At 34.2% G+C, this 18,433-nt stretch overlaps 1 protein-coding gene across 1 annotated transcript; it reads left to right on the top strand.

Moving 5' to 3' along the window:
* Window positions 1-313: 313 nt before the first annotated feature.
* On the top strand, window positions 314-1,935 carry LOC107792762 (transcription factor MYB102). Its single transcript, XM_016614995.2, has 3 exons — window positions 314-574; window positions 674-803; window positions 1,122-1,935. Exons 1-3 carry the CDS (start codon window positions 442-444, stop codon window positions 1,663-1,665), a joined length of 807 nt encoding a protein of 268 aa, XP_016470481.1. The 5' UTR covers window positions 314-441; the 3' UTR covers window positions 1,666-1,935.
* The last annotated feature ends 16,498 nt before the right edge of the window (window positions 1,936-18,433 follow it).

The following is an 18,433-nucleotide window of genomic DNA, read 5'->3' as shown; positions in this document are numbered from 1 at the left end:
AGGGAGTTTCGAAGAAATGGTAAAGTTATTTTCGTATGGCTTATAGGTTATGAGTTCGAACCGTAAAAATAATTATTAATACTTGTATTAGGGTAGACGGCATAAAGTAATATTTTTTTTGCTTCTTATCTTGTTGATTTTATCCTGGGAGCAAACATTGGTTGATTTAATTTAAAAGAGAAGGGACACGTCCCCCATTTAGTGATCACAAACAAAGGACGGCACCAAATCCCTTTGACTTCTTATTTTTCCTTTTCTATTTTTCCCTTGCTTCTCTCCCTCACTATATAATACAACACACACACTCAATCCACATGTACTTTCTTTACGGTCTGTTTTCTTCTTCACATCTCAACAAGTTCACATACTACTTATTTTTCTTCTCTCACTTTGAGTATTCTTTTTTATTAAAAAAAACTAAAGTATATTATAATTTTTACTATGGGAAGACCACCTTGTTGCGACAAAAATGGACTTAAGAAAGGGCCATGGACTACAGAAGAAGATCAAAAACTCATTGATTACATTCAAAAACATGGCTCTGGAAATTGGAGGACACTTCCTAAAAATGCTGGTATTTTTCTAATTTTTCTCTCCTTTTTCTTACTTATAAGTTGTAAGTGTATTTTAAAGTTTTTTAACAGTACTATTTTTTGTAAATATGTTTTTATAGGGCTTCAAAGGTGTGGAAAGAGTTGTAGGCTACGTTGGACTAACTATCTAAGGCCAGATATTAAAAGGGGGAAATTCTCCTTTGAAGAAGAAGAGACAATCATCCATTTGCATAGTATTCTTGGAAACAAGTAAGTTTTCCTTTTTTAATTAAAATCATTTAAAAGATATATTCGCTTTTTTAGTCATAATTCATTGTTAATATTTTCAACTTTGATGTAGGATCACTTTTTGTAGTCATAATTCATTTTTACAATTTTTCTACTTTCTCCATAGCTTAGAACTTTTTCCAACTAAAGTAACTACTATAGTAATTGTCATAAATGAAATTAAGTACCCAAAAAAAAAAAATTCATTGTCGACGTACATAAGTTAATTAAAAAAAAAATTGGGTCATACTCTAGAGTTGGATTCTTGCTCATTATATTGTATATCATTTTTGACTATAGGTGGTCTGCCATTGCTGGTCGCTTGCCTGGACGGACTGATAATGAAATCAAGAACTACTGGAATACACACATTCGAAAAAAGCTTCTGAGAATGGGAATTGATCCAGTGACTCATAGTCCTCGTCTTGATCTTCTTGATCTTACTTCCATTTTTAACACTTCACTCTACAATTCATCTCAAGTGAATCTTTCAAGGTTATTAGGTGTACAATCCCTAGTAAATCCTGAGATTTTGAAAATAGCCACTTCTCTCTTTTCTTCCCACCACCAAAACCAAAACCAAAATTTCTTATTGCCAAGTAATTTTCAAGAAAATCAACTATGTAATTCCCATGTCCAAAACCAATTGTCCCAATTTGTCCAAACTAGCCAAATTCAAACCCCTATTCAAAATATTCCATCTCTTCCATTTTATGGCGAAGCTCAAGTCATGCAACAACCTAATGTGGAGCAATTCTCATCAAATATTTCTAATTTTAGTTCACAAAATTGCCAATTAAGTGAGTGGCAAAATTTTACCTTTGAATCTCTTTTGTCAACTTAATCAACACCTTCATCAAGTCCAACTTCATTGAATTCGAACTCAACATGCATCAAGAGCAGCAGCACTATAATTTCTGAAGAAGAGAGGGAAAGCTACTGCAGCAGCATGTTGAATTTTGATATTTCAAATGGCTTGGATGTTAATCATGATTTTTTTTAATTTACTCTTTCATAAAGTTCCACTCAAAGATTTAGAAAAAAAGGTGTTTCTTGTTCGCTTAGCCTTGGACATATTGTTGTTTCCTTTATTTGTTAAAAAAAATATTAACTTCACTACTGCCTGAGTGGAAAATGGTCATTCTTTTGTTTTTTTGCTTCAAATTAAAAGGTCTCCATACAATAGGAATATCTTGTCAAACTTTGTATCCCTTGTTTTGCCCTTTTGTTTTCAAATGATTCTTGAGCGGAGGATCTATCACAAATAGATTCAATTTTCTATTTTCGAGGTAGGAGTAAGATATGTGTAATTTTTTCCGGACCTATTTATGGGATTACACTAGATTTGTTATTGTAATCAAATGATTTCCGAAAAGATTGAGAAGAACATGAAACATATAAATCAAATTAGAAGAGTTCAAAAGAGAAAGAAAAAAAATGTGCATTGATAGAGACATTGATGATGCTTGTCTCAACTACTGTATCCACGACTTTCCATAACCATCAATTTCGTCTTCCTTTTTTCTTAAAAGAATTTCTTCAACACATTAAATATTACAAAACAAAGGATTCTATAATCTATAAGTTTTGTAGTGGCTAGTCATCTTTAAGAGTGTTAAAGAAATGAAAATTTGATATATAATAATCTCTATAGATAGACAGATCACGAAACCAAAGTCACAATCACATCAAAGACTTTCCTTATTTATGCATTATTATTATTATTTAAACAACTCAATTAAATAAAGTGTCGTTCTTTTAGTATTTTTAGGTAGGCTGTATATATCTCACTGGATAAGTGACTATTCATACCCCAACTGGAAGATAATCTTCTAAAAGTAGAAGTATGAATAGATTAATGTTTGATAATTAGATGGTTCCGTAGATCCTAACAGCCAAGACACCGGAGACAACGCCGCCGTGTACCGTGGCCGGAGATTAAGAAGGTGACACGTGTTCCATAAGATGTCCTTTTCACGTTCAAATAACGTAATTCATAATTACATGGGTTTGTTTATTAAAATTAAAATTGCAAGATTTGACCAAAGAGGAGTACACGTGGTAGAGACGAGTACCAAAGGTAATTATAATGTGGGACCACGTTCCCCGAAAGGGAAACTATTAAAAGAAAGAAAAACGGGCCTCCAAATAATTAGCTTAATTGAAAACTCTGCGTGGCTGTTGTGTTAATTTTTGTTTTTTATGTCCTTGCCATGCAATTAATGAGGATGTGGGTCCATTTGCCTTCTGGCCACGTGGACTCATTTGAAGTTTGGGATTGGCTTCACTAGTTAAATATATTATAAGATGAATACGACAAAAACTGATCGTACAATATATAATTAAGGCGCATATACAGCTTCTAAGTAGTGACTTCTCATTGTCTCCTACAACGGAAGTTTCAAACTTAGGCTCTTTATAATAAGATGAAACTTTTTTACTGCATGTCCACGAAGGGACTAAAATAAGATAAACTCACGAGTTATAATTGGTTCTACAATTTTTTTTAGGCTATGATTGACAGTCTTATCCTATTGTAATTTAGTTCGATCATATTTTGTTTTTTCATATTTTTTCACTTAGGAAAATCATTATTTCTTGATTTCCTCCTATTATATAAAGTAGGCTCTTCACTAATTGTGAGGAGGTTGGTGGAATAGTATAGGGAGAAAGATGGACTTGCCTATACATTGACCTAGAGAAAACATACAACAAATTTTCAATGGAGGTTCTATGGAGATATTGGGAGACTAGGGGTATTCTTGTTGCTTACACTAGGAAGGTTAGGGATATGTACGATGGAGTTAAGACCCGGGTGAGGACAACAGGAGGGGAGATACGAACCACTTTTCAGTTGTGATTGGGTTGCATTAGGGGTCAGCTCTTAGCTCATTTTTATTTACCTTAATTGGCGATGGACACACTGACGCGCCATATTCAAGGAAAGATGCCATTAATTTATGTTATTTGCAAATGACATTGTACTAATTGATGAGACGCGAGGCTATATTAACACGAGACTGGAGGGTTGAAGATAGATCCTGGAGTCTAAAGGTTTCAAGGTGAGTAGGACCAAGATAGAACACTTAGAGTGCAAGTTCAGTGAAGGGACCAATGAAGTGGACGTGAACGTGAGGCTTGATATATAAGTCATCCTTAAGAGAGATAGTTTCAAGTATATTGGGTCTATTATCCAAGAAAATGGAGAGATGGACGAGAATGCTACATACTGTATTGCAGCGAGATGGTGAATGGAGGCTCGCATCCAGTATTTTATGTGATAAGAATGTGCCATTTAAACAACCTGGGACAAAGTGTTGGCCAGTCAAGAACTCCCATGTCCCGAAGATGAAAGCAGCAAAAATGAGGATGTTGAGATGGATGTGCGGACATACCAGGATTATAAGATTATGAATAAATATATTGGGGTCAAGGTGGAAGTAACCCTGGTGGAGGACAAGAAGCACAGATGTCTCAGTAAGGAGGAGTGAGGGGTGGCCTTGGTGGGTCTGAAGAGAGATAGAGGTAGGATAAAGAAGTATTGGGGAGAGGTGATTAGGCAGGATATGACGTTGCTTCAACTTACCGAGGACATGACCCTTGATAGGAGGTGTGGAGGTCGAGGATTGAGGTAGAAGGCTAGTAGTTAGTCGAGAGTGTTTCTTAATTTTCTATACCAGTGGTATTACTGTTAGTCTTGTATTCTATTATTGTTAGATTTCTATTATTACATGTTGTTCGTTTCGCTTCGTTTTCTTATAATTATCTTGTTGTTACTGCTTTTTTTTTTTCAATCTTTCCTTGAGTTGGGGTTCTATTGGAAACAACATCTATACCTTCAAGGTAGAGGTAAGATCTGCGTAGACACTACCCTTCTCAAACTCCACTTGTGTGATTATACTAGATTTTTTTATTTTGTTGTTATTGTTACTGCTGCTTCACTAATTGTGATGACGATATAATTAAATGAATAAAAGTTCTAATAGTAATTTAATTAAATGCAAAAATTTACACATTTAAATATTATATCATAGTGGATAGAGGTTCTGGTTCAAGTCTTACATCACCTAGTATTAAAGAAAAATCATGTGTTTGACCTTTGAAAAGGAATCAAACCCACATACGAGGAAACATGTCAAAAATATAATTCTAAATGCATAAAACTATATCCTCTAGCTCTAATACATTAAATTTTTAAATGAGATGGTTCACACAATTTAACAAGATTGAATATTGAATACCCCGCACATGAATATAGAGGGCGTTTTTTTATGGTATTTCAAATTGTCTTTAAAATTACATTCACATTAAAAGTTACTGAAAATTTTGCAGATTAACAAACTCTAAACGAGCGAAATGATATTTCTACAAAGAAAAATATAGAAACGCATACTTATAAATGACTTTATTAGAAAGTTGAATTAGCTACTTCAATTCAAAATAAATTTCAAGTGGATGAAATCGGCCAAATGTCTTGGTTAAAGACGGGACTGCACATATCAATGAATTCAACGAGATTTAAGATGGCAAATTGATTGACTTTGCAAATTAAAGCCGGGTGCAAACAATTATTCCCTGAATCTTAGGAACTGTCGTATGTCAACGGAACAAGTAGAGACAAGATAAAAAGTTATGGGTTCTGAATTTGCTGTTAAATTCATAATTTATTTCAATTACTTGATTCGTAATTAAATATTTATATATTTTAAATGAACTTACTAGGTAATATAAATATGATCGTCTCAACCAATAACTAATATTGTAGCTCTGCCCCTGAGGTGACTAATTATATACGGTCAAATTTCTCTATAACAACCTTATTTGTTTCGAATTTTTTTGGCTATTATAGCGAAATTCTGTTATAGAAAACATATACTATAACATAAAAATTGATTCCATAAAAACTTAACTTTTATAATAAATTGTTATTATATAACAATATTGTTATAGAGGGGTCTGACCATAAAATTAGCGTAGACTCAAAGGTCTCATACAACGAAGGTTTATTATGGCCTCAAATTCATCCTTGGGATTGAAAAGTGTACACAAATAGTCAACTCCTTAGGTGAGAGGTTGAAGAGCACATCCACATAGCCTACCCAAACTGGACCAATCCGGTTACGGGTCAATCCAGCCCGTTAGACACCCTTATATTTAGGTCAACTTCAAGGTAATTAAGATACCTGAGAATATCCCCCTAAACACTTATGTCACCCATACGTACACCAACAATCAGCTGTGATTGACTATTCTTACACAAGATAAAAGTAAAACTGTACTCGACTGCGTATTTAGAGTCAAGATTTAATTAACGTTGAAGAACAAAATGATACATCCACTGGTTTGACTAATCACCGACCATAGCCGTAGAGTCATACTCTCACCAGGGTTGAATATTGCATTAAAGCAACAAATTCAATCAAAATTATAATTTTCGATGTGAAGCATATATAAATTTATGTGGAAAGAGGTTTTTTGTCTTTGCTAGCTTACGTTTCCATCTCCTTTTTTTCTTCCTAAAATCCTTTTCCTATTGTCTGTGTTTTTGTTTTGTTATGATTCTTTTTCCATGGTTTTTATATGATAGTATGCCACTTGAGAGAATACATGTTCAAAGCAAGGAAATTATGTCCACAAGGAATAAGAAAATGGGACCTTTAATTTTCAAGGAATTAATTTCATTTTCTTGTTTTCTCCATTTATTAAGATGATGCTCCTCTTCATTTTTTTTGTGGGGATTGTAACAACCTGGTTTTTAAAGCAACTTTATGTGTTATTCTCCGATGATAGGATCAAAATTGTATTATTGTTTCTTCCAATTGTATATAACTTTGTATTTGTATTTGTTATTGATTTACATTCTTATATATTGCTCCTGTCTGCAACAAGAAATACAAGCGCGTGCATTCCTCATATAGATTATAAGTAAAAGTTTTATTTGATAAAATATGACAAAAAATAATTTTATAACTTTATTCTTATAATTAATGAAAAATGATAACTTTATGCCATAATAGGTAAAGTTCAACTTATGAAATGTGACTATATATAATGGGTAAAAATTAGTTTTTTGATCGCACCGCCAATGATTTGATGCACCGACCATAGTCGTATGTATAATCATGAACTCACTTTCTCTTTTCTCACGACCGCCCAAAGAAATTAAAGTTTCTTAGTTTTGAATATAAATTAGATTCCAAAAGTTCGTTTCTGTCATCGCTTGTGTTTTCATTTGCTTGAATTGAATAGAAAAATGGCAACTTTTCAAGGAAGTCCCTTTTCTAATTTTCTTGTTTCTCCAACATGTGGAAGAGATGCCCTCCTTGACTTCCATTTCTTTTAGAATATCTTATGAAAACAATAATGAAAAAAGTAATTCGAAGCCAGAGCATACACTAAACGATGTTAATTTATCATGATTAAATAATAAATTATGAAAGTAATATAAATTAATTAATTATGATTAAATGATAACCTTATGTGAATGACAAGTGTCATGCAGTTTTGCTTTAATTGGTGCATACACCAAATGCAAATTGGTTTTTTTCTGCATGTAACAATTAAATTTATTATCCTTCCTTGTCATATTTAGACTATGAAAAAATTTACGCATTAAAAGAATTGCATTTTCCAATCTTTCTAAATTTCTATTATAATCATAGTATAACTACAAAAAAACCACTGGGAGGGCGATGTCTAGCTACTTCTGTCTTCTGGAATATCATGTTTTCTTAGAGTAACTCTTTTGCAATTAGCTAAGAAGGGACGGAACATATTAAACTCTTTAGGTAAACAATTACAGTACTTATATATGGACAGTTCATAAGTGAGTACTTAATCCGTTCATCTCAATTTATGTGGCAACGTTTGACTGAATAAGAATTTAAAAAAGAAAGACATTTTAATCTTATAATCTAAACTAAACCAGAGACATTTGTAAGTGTATGAATATAAATATTTTATTAAGGGTAAAACATCAATTTTTATTTTTAAATATTAATAAAAATATTGTTTTTTTTTTGGATAAATTAAAAAGAAAGTATACCATATAATTTTGCACTGGGTTATTATCATTCATGTAGCATTTATTACATTCAGCGAGTGGCAATTTGAGATATTCCATCAGCCTTTACGATGTCAATTTTCGGATTTTTTTCCATAGATATAATCGTAGAGTCAAGTCCACTTTACCCCCTTAACCTTTAATTAAGGATTGGGAAACAATAACCTCCTCACGTTTTGAATGGGAAAAGAAACCCCCTTGTGCAATAGCTTTCCGATGAAATAATTTTTTTTAAATAAAAATTTTTTCTTTTTTGGATAGATAATTTTTAGAATAACCAAGTTCTTTCGTTATAGCCCAAAAACTCCACATATGACAAACAACTAGGATCTATATAATTTATGAATTTCTCCGTTAGCCTTCTTCCTGCATAGTTTAAGATATTATGTAATGTAAAATGCTTCCATAATAAATTTTCAAATATGACATTATCAACTACAATTTCTGTTCAATAAAGATATTTTTAAAATAAGTAAAGTTTAATAATTGCTTTAGTATAATAATTTTAATATAAAAAAATACATAAGTACCCCCCCTAATCTATAGTCAGTGTAACGACCCAACCGGTCGTTTCGAGGTTTAGCGATCCGTTCAGTAGTTTGAGGCCTTGAGTAGCTACATATTGTGTATTTTGACTTGTGTGCATGGTCGGATTTGATTTTCGGATGGTTCGGAATGAATTCAGATGAGTGATTCTCAGTTTAGAAGCTTATTTTGAAAATGCTAACGGAGATTTGACTTTTATGGAAACGACTCCAAAACGGTATTTTTATGGCTCCGATAGGTTCATATCGTGATTTTGGACTTGGGCATATGCTCGGAATCGAATTCGGAAGTCCGTAGGTTGATTTGTGATGTTTTGCCGAAAGTTGGCAATTTTAAGGCCTTGAATTTTCATAAGTTTGACTGTAGGTTGACTTTATAACTATCGTGTTTGGATTCCTGTTTCGAAAGTTGGAATAAGTCCATTTTGTCATTTGGGACTTGTCCGCAATGTTTGGCGTCATTCCGGGTTGATTTGATAGGAATCGGATGCGCGGTCGCATTTTTAGAAGTTTTTGAGTTTCGTGTTGAATTCTTGTGTTTTGAGGTCCGATTCGTGATTTCAGATGTTATTTTGATGATTTGATTGCATGAGCGAGTTTGTGTTATGTTTTTAGACTTGTGTTAATGTTTGGTTTGGAGCCCCGAGGGCTCGAGTGAGTTTCGGACGCGTTGCGAAGTGTTTTGATAGAGTTTGAGCACTGATGGTTTTGTGCAGAAGCTTCAGGTCTCGCGATTGTGAGAAATGAGTCACAATTGTGTTTTTAGTTTAGGTGTGTTAATTTCGCATTTGCGAACAAAGAGTTCGCATTTGCGAAGGAGGGGCTGGGCAAGCTGTTTCGCATTTGCGATCAATCAAGTCGCATTTGTGAGTGTCCATTCTTCGCTTTTGCGAACTTTATATCGTATTTGCGACTCTAGCAGGGATGGGGGATCTTCGCTTTTGCGATGGATTTCTCGCATTTGCGAGATTCGCTTCAGGTCGTAATTGGGACACCTGCGACTGGACATAAGAGCTGAAGGACGGGAGTTTGGTCTCATTTTCATATTTTGGAACACTAGACTCTGTATGAGGCAATTTTGAAGAGGGATTTTCATCTACAAACTTTGGGTAAGTGATTCTAATCTATTTCTAATCATATTCCATCATTATATCTTGGATTTTAACGTCAAAATCATGTGATTCAAAGTGAAAATTTGTGAAACTTTGTCAAATTTTTGAAAAATAAGAATTTGAGTTTTGAGAGTCGATTTGGACTCGGATTTTGAAACTAATCACATATATGAACTTGTGGGGTCATAGGTAGTCGCGATCTACCATTGGACCCGAGTTTTTACCGGACGGGTCCCAGGTAGACTTTTGTTGACTTTTGAGCAATTGTGGAAAGATCGTAACTTTAATTATTGGGATTGATTTATCTTGCATTATTTGATATTATTAAGTCGATTTTGGTTAGATTTGTGACGAGCGGAGGTGAATTGTAAAGAAAAAGCTATTTTTGAGAATTGTTTGATGTCTTTTGAGGTAAATCTTGCCTAACGTTGTGTGGGGGAACTACCCTGTAAGAACTGAGTTGTTTGCACTATTTGAACTACGTGAAAGACGTGTACATGAGGTGATGAATGTGTACACAACTTATATATGGAAATTTGACTGGCTTAGACTCTTAGGTTATCATGTTCATTAAAAATGAAGTTGTCTTATCATGTTAAATCCTCCATTTGCTAAATTCTGTCTCACGTGTCTTATTTGAAGTTGATTGATTCATGTTGTACACTTGTTGTCAAATAAACCCTTATAGGCCTTAATTGAAGTTGTTGCCTCTTTAATTGACATGCCATCTCTTCCGTAATTACTTAACCTTAATTAGAGTTATTGTTATCTCTTTCGTAATTGCTTAACCTTAATCAAAGTTATTGTTATCCCTTCATTATTAATTATTATTGTTTGGAGTTATTATTCGTGTTATCTCCTTCCTTATTGATTTTTCGTTACTTGAAGTAGTTGTTCATGTTACCCCTTTACTTGTTGATTTCTATTATTTGAGACTTATTGTTGAATATTATCTCTTTTAGTATGAGTTAGTCTTATCTAATATTGTGGTTATACATTATTTCTCTCATTGTTGAGTTATTTGGTGTTGAAGTTGTGAAAGTTAATACTTTGAGGCAATGTTGATTATTATTGAAACATCTATCTTATTGAGCATTTTTCATCCATTGTTGTTGTTGATATTCTTGTATACATTGTGGTGGAGTTGTGGGCTATTATTGTGAAAATATTGATGTTGTTGTTGTTGGCCAGTTATGATATATGGGCATTTGTGGTGTAAATTGTTATTGTATTATGATATTGATGCGCATGCGGTAGTATAAGGCTTGGGGTTGATGTGCATGCGGCGGTATAAGGTGAGACTTATGTGCTTGTTTCTTGTAGGGGAACTATGTGAAGCTACGCGGCATCATAAGGTGGGCTAAAGTACGTGTAGCTATTTCGAAAAAATTATTTTCAAAACCTATTTCAAATGTAAGGCTCACGCGGCAATATAAGGAAAGATTGTGATTGAAATTGAGAAATGTGAATATGAGGCAGTACCTCGGTTGTGATTCTTGATTATACGAGGCGGTACCTCGGTTTATTTTCATTATACACGAGGCAGTGCCTCGTTGTGATCCTTGCTATTTATTTCATGTTTCAAAGTATTTTGGTGGGAATATTTTTTGTTGCTTCATTCTTTATTATTCTAGCAGTTCTTGTCCGTTCATGATCATTGTAGCCCTTTAGTTGCTTCTTTTATGCTATTTCCATTGTTAATTTTCAGTACTAGTTCATGCTATTATCTTGGTTTCGTCTCAATTGTCTCTTCATTTTTTCATTACATATATGTATTATATTTTCATACTGTCTATGACCTGAGGGCATTGTTATTGAAGATAGTTGTGTTGTGGTGTGCCTACTTGGTGTGAGTTATGCATTTTACTTTTTGTAGTTTTGTTACCTATGTACTATTCGATGTCTCTGCTCTTACTTATTGACTTGAGTTGTGATAGAACACTTGCACAAATATACACGTAATTAATCACTCATATCGGTTAAAAAAGATGAATCCTAACGTTTATTGACCATTTACATGTATTTTTGTTTACTTGCCTTCTGTGTGAGAGTTGTACTATTGGCACGTGATTCGTCTGTGCGGTTATGAGATATTATCACTCCCTTAGCACGTGAGTTGTCCGTGTAGATATGAGGTATTAATGGTATTGGCACATGAGTTATCCGTGCAACACATGAGTTGTCCACGATTTTGAATTGTAATGTGGGCACAAGATGCCAAGTGATTAGGGTTCGTGAATTGGGACACGTGATTGAAATTATGAGGTGTGGTATCTCGGGGAAACTCTTGAATAGATCTTGTGTGAAAGCAATTATTCTTATTGAGTTCTTACTTATTTTCCTTACTTGGTTTCACCGGACTTAAGTTGTATTCAACTTACCCTATGGTGTTATTACCCGTTTGTTTCTTGTTGATAATTATTGCTTCTAGTTTTCTGATTCAAGTATTATTGTCGTTTACCATGTTTAGCTCTATATTGGTATTGTTTCTTATTAGTTTTATATTTACACTCGTATAGGTTGTCATGTCTAGTAGGTGTCTTGACTGTCCCTCGTCACTACTCCACCAAGGTTAGTCTTGATACTTACTGGGTACCGTTATGGTATAGTCATGCGACGATTTCTGTATAGTTTTGTGCAGATCCAGGTACTTCGAAGTTTGTGGATCATTAGCTAGTTGATCGGACATTGACGTGGAGACTCAAGGTATACCTGCAATCGGGTTCGCAGGCCTCGGAGTCAGCTTTTGATAGTTTACTTTATACAGTTTATTTCTATTCCGGAATAGTTGTACTTAAAAATTTTCTAGTGAACTCAGTAGAGCTTATGACTTTTACTACCGGTTTTGGGATATTATATTGTACCCGAGGCTATTGGCTTATTATAGAAGATTATTGTTTATGTTCGATAGTTGTTGTGGTTAAATTCTGTCATCTAATTCAGTAAGTGTTAGGCTTACCTAATCTTAGAGACTAGGTGCCATTACGACTTCCTATTAAGTGAAAGTGGGGTCGTGAAAGTCAGATTCCCAACTGCGCACTCTATCTTTTTGGGATTTTATTATCCCTCTAAACTAATTTAAAGTAGAATTATTTGCACCCTTAAAGCTTACGTGGCTGAGTGCATGTATATCACTCTCCTTGCTTTTTTTATCATTTTTAGCGAGGTATATAATTTCTTACTTTTTGTTTCCTTTTCCTTTTCTTTGTCTTTTTCTTTTACTTCTTTTTTCGTTTTTTCTCTATTTCCGACGGATATTCACTCGCTGACGACTTTGTCTAACCATTCTTCTTCATTTATTATATTTTTCTTCTTCCTCTTTCTATCATTTTAACACACAAATTAAACTCTCAAAAAGATCTATTCATAAGAAAAGCAAAATACACTCAGATTTGGAGGAAAAAATTCATCATTGAAAAACCTTCCCACGCAGGAAAAAATGGAGGTATTGAAATTTTAACTGGAACACCTATTATAACCACCATCCAAAAATAATCTACCATAATAGCCATTAAAGAAGCGTAGCAGCAAACAAAAAAGAAAAATATGAGTGAATCTTTATTATTTCCGTTTGTTGGTGATGACTGGAGTAATGAAGTAGAGAAAAGAGAAAGAAAAATACAAATTTTTATTTTTATTGTTTTTATATGAAATCTGATGTGTCAAGCGAGTGTGGTTCACTGCCCAACGGACATTTGGTCGTGGTACTTTAAGGGTGAATTTATTTGACTTTAAAATAGTTGAGAGGGGTAATAAAAATTTCGCAAAGATAGAGTGCGTAGTTGAGAATCTGGCTATAGATCAGGGGGTAGTTATGCATTTTTTCTTTAATATACAAAGAAAAAATATAAATAAATTAATACTCACAGCAATAATTCTTTCATCTAATATATGTCAGAAAATTGACTATTTCAGTGTATCCTTCTCTCTTCATAAAATGCTAAAACATCTATGGTGAATGTGGGTTCAACATATTTCTTGAATTTCATAAGCAAATTATTTTTCTTTATTGCAACAATTCTAACATTGACCTTAATATAATAGAAAAATATCTTAAATTTTACAAGCAAGAAAGATGAAATTTAAGTATTGATTTAGATGAAAAATATTATACTTCACATTTAAAATGATAGAGAAAGAGAAAAAAAATCTTTATTTTAAAAAAGAATCTCTCACCAAAAAATATATTGCATAAGGGGGTTCCTTTTCCCATTCAAAATGTGAGAGGGGTATTATTTTCCAACCCTTAAAGGTTAAAGGGGTAAAGTAGATTTTACTCTATAATCAAATAATATTTATCCGTTTTAGCTGAAATTTTGGGTTTTAAAAAGTAGCGAGATTTTTCTTTAAAAAATATATATAACCTGGTTAAAATATTCAACTTATATACAACTTACATAGAAAATCTTTTTTTGTATACAATCTGATCAAAAAATATAATTTGCACACAATTATGTTGGTATATGTATTTTTTGTTAGTATCTTGTGCCCAAAAATCAGTAAAGTAAAATAATAATAAACTGGAGATAAAATATTATTGTTGTTAGTCAAAACCAAAATAGAAAATTATTTCGATGCAACGATTTGCTTGTGTGTCCTTAAAAAATTTAATCCCCTCGCTGTTGTCTAATGCTTTATGGATTAATTTCTCCCAGGATAGAACGAAAATTTATTCAGTTTTAGTGGCAATTCATAGAACTTTGGGGAACTCAAATAGCGGAGCAAATCATGCTTGATACTTACTTTTTTTGTTGTGAAAAACAATGTAGAAATACATAGGAGAGAAGGGAGTGCTGCAAATTTCGGTAAAAAATAAGGCCAATGTCACGACCCAAAATCCACTATAGGTGGTGATGGCGCCTAATGCCGCCGTCAGGCAAGCCAACGGTGATTTATCGATTTGATTACTCATTTTATTACTTTGAAATCATAATTTTCAATAATTAAATATTATAAAATAGAATTTACAGGGTAGATGATAATATTTACACGAACCACAAAAATGAACAACTAGAAGGAACCCCCAAAACCCGGTGTCACAAGTGCATGAGCATATTTCTAAGGAGTACAATAATAATACAACATCTGTCCAGAATATAAATAAGACATGATAAAATAAATAGTACGATGGAGACTCGGTGGACTGCGATGCGTAGCCTGAATTGCAGCTCACATAAAATCTCCTCAACAGATGCACCTACGCGCCAAGATGATCACCAAATGAACCTGTCATATCCTGCACATTTAGTGCAGAAATACAGCATGAGTACGTAAATCAACACGTACCTAGTAAGTATCTAGCCTAACCCTGGAGAAGTAGTGACGAGGGGTCGACATCAACACTTACTAGAAGCCCTATAAAATAATATAATTAATTCATAACAAATATGAAGTGCACATCAATAGTGGGGTAAATCTGTAAATTTTATAATCTTCCAAATATTTCCTTTAAAGTATAAATTTTTCGATCTTGTATTCTACCTTAACAACTCAAAAAATATCAAGTGCCAATATCAAATTAATAAGGAATACCATAAAAATGCCTAGCATCAGTGAAGGGTTTATCTCGTGAATATTCGGACTACTAGCGATATAATGCACAATTCTGCGGAGGTCGTTCGGCCCGATCCAGAATAATGTGTACACTGCCGAAGGTTGAGCTGCACAAACCATAGATGCATCTATTATATTGCCGAGGCATTCGGCCCGCTTCACTTGAAAGGGTATACATATATTTATTTCTAAATCAAATCAGTTATAACTTTAATTAATTAAGCCAGCCGAACGAGTTCAAATAATTCAATTATTACATGATACAGTCCTAAGTCTACCCGGACATAAACATGTTTTAGCTACGTACGAACTCTCGTTACCTCGTGCGTACTTAGCACCCATAGCTAGTTGCACATAACAATAAATATCACCTAGGGGGTCGTTATCCCCTCACAAGGGTAGACAAGAGACTTACCTCGAGCCGAAATTCCAAAACCGGCTCCAACACCTCTCTAACTCTTCAATTCAAGCCAAACGATTCGAAACTAGTCAAACAATGTGCAACTCAATCAAAATATACTCTAATACCAATAATTAATCAATTTAAATAATTCCCAACTCCGCTCAAAAAGTCGATAAAGTCAACCCTCGGGCCCACGTGCCCGGATTCCAAAAATATTTGAAGATAAACATTACCCATAACAATACAAACTCAAATATATGATTTATTCCTAATTCCATATCCAATTTCGTGGTCAAAATCCAAAAATACCAATTTTTAGGTTTTCTACAAAAATCTAAAATTTTTATAAATTTTCATACTTAAATCCATATATAAACCATGTATTTACCTCACAATGTGAAGAAATCACTTACCCTATAATAGATGATGAAAATGGCACTCCAAAATTGCTCCAAAATCGGCTCCCATGGACAAAACAAAGTGAAAATTAGCCAAACCCCCGATTTTAAAAGAACACTGCCCAGTCCGACCTTCTTCGCGAACGCGACACTACTCTCGCGTTCGTGAAGCACAACCTGCTTTAGCTCCAAATTCCTCCTTCGCAGACAGACGCGTGAACGTGATGCCTTTCTAGGCATGACCATCGCGAACATGGAACCATCCTCGCGAACGCGTAGGCTAAAAACATCCCAGGCCCAGCTTACCTTACGCGAACGCGACCAGTCAATCGCGAACGTGGAGCACAACTGCCCACACCTTCGCGAACGCGACTTCCTTATCGCAAATGCGTAGAACAAAAGGGCCCGGTCCAATATTCCTTCTTCGCGAACGCGCGAGGCTCTTTGCATTCGTGAAGAACAACACCAGCACCAGCAAACCAACAACATCAACTTAGCCAAACTTGGTCCTAAACTACCCCGAAACACACCCGAGGCCCCCGGGACTCCGTCCAACCACACCAACCAGTCCCAAAACATGAAACTAACCTGCTCGAGGTCTCAAATCATACCAAACAACATCAAAACAACGAATCGACGAACAACATTTTTCTTTAAACTTCCAAACTTCGACAAACGCGTCTGAATCATATAAAAACATTCTTGAATGACGCCACACTTTGTGTGCAAGTCACAAATCACGATACGAGCCTATTCCAAGGCTTAGAACCCCAAACTGACATAGATAACATCAAAATCCACTTCAAATCAAACTTATGAAATTCTTAAACTTTTAAAATGCCAACTTTCCACAATAAGCGCTGAAATACACCCGGACCACCTGATTACTCAACCCGAACATACGCCCAAGTCCGAAATCATCATACGAACCTATTGGATCCGTAAAATCCAGATTCCGAGATATCACGACCCAATTTCACCTATAGGTCGTGATGGCGCCCAACACTATAGCTAGGCAAGCCAACTAATAAATTAAACATATATAAAAAAATATTTAAATCCAAGAAAAATAATAAGACACTAAATTCTACCAATGTGTGTGTCAAGACCTGGTGTCACAAGTGTATGAGCATCTAGTAGATTATACAAAACCATTAATACTGTCTGAAATAAAAATAGACAGAAAGAAAAATACAAGGAGAGACACTGGTAGCTGCAGAACGGCTCAGAAAGGCAGCTCACCACTATGCCACTGGATAGCGTGGGTGTAAGACGATAGGTCCTCCACTAGTATCTGTCTCAGATCCTGCATAAATGTGCAGCAAGTGTAGCATGAGTACGTAAACAACGTGTAACCAGTAAGTATCAAGCCTAATCTCGAAGTGGTAGAGACGAGATGACCGACTTTGACACTCACTATGGGTCAATAATAATAATTGAAATAAAATTAGAATATCTAGATGAGCATGATTCACAGAATATATCAATAATTTATTTAACCAGCAGAAATAATTAAATTTCTTTTAATTTTAATAAATTTCCAAATTTATCAATTAGTATCATTTACAGGAATAACAATAATTCCTTAACAAGCAGGAATAATAATTAATTAAATTCCAAAGATTTTCAATTTATCAATTAGCTTCACAAGCTGTAATAAACTATCAAAGTATCGTGTAATTATTATTATTAAACACGATATCTGCCGAGGTCGTACGGCCCGATCCAGAATTTTGTGTACACAGCCGAGGGACGTGCGACACGATCCATAGATGCATCTATCCTGCCGAGGCGTTCGGCCCGCTCCACAAGAAAGGAGGACATTTTCTGCATCTATCCTGCCGAGGTGTTCGGCACGCTCCACAAGAAAGGAAGATATTTTCTTATGTACCATCGGAATAAGAGTATATTTGTTATAAGATAAATTCAGGAGGAAGAACAATTTCTCTTAACAATTAAATAAATTTAAACAGAACAAAAAAAAAATCAAGAATATGAGATTTCCATCCGCCAATATTTTTATCTAACAATTCACAATATATATGTATATATATCAAATAATATTAATTAAACAAAGAATACAATTTACACAAGTTATTCATGCTTTGAGTCCTAAACTACCCGGACTTTAGCATTTAATAGTAACTACGCACAGAATCTCATCACCTCGTGCGTACGTAGTCCCCACAATTAGCAACAATTATTTAATTTTTAATCACCTATGAGGTAATTTCCCCATCACAAGATTAGACAAGAGACTTACCTCGTCTTGCTCCAATTTAATCCACTAGAAGGCCTTTTCCACGATTATCCAACTCTGTCTGGCTCTAATCTGGCCAAAATAATTTGATACAATCACTAAAAATTATAGGAATCAATTCTATAAGAAAATACTACATTTAAAATAAAAATTCCTAAATTAATTAAAAATTTGTCTGTGAGGCCCATGTCTCGGAATCTGGCGAAAGTTACGAAATCAGACAACTCATTCAATTACGAGTCCAACCATACCAGTTTCACTCAAATCCGACTATGAAT

Source organism: Nicotiana tabacum, chromosome 23 (assembly GCF_000715075.1).
Source record: "Nicotiana tabacum cultivar K326 chromosome 23, ASM71507v2, whole genome shotgun sequence".
NCBI lineage: Eukaryota > Viridiplantae > Streptophyta > Magnoliopsida > Solanales > Solanaceae > Nicotiana > Nicotiana tabacum.
The sequence above is the reverse complement of the archived record's forward strand: the minus strand, read 5'-3'. Positions and strand labels throughout refer to the sequence as shown.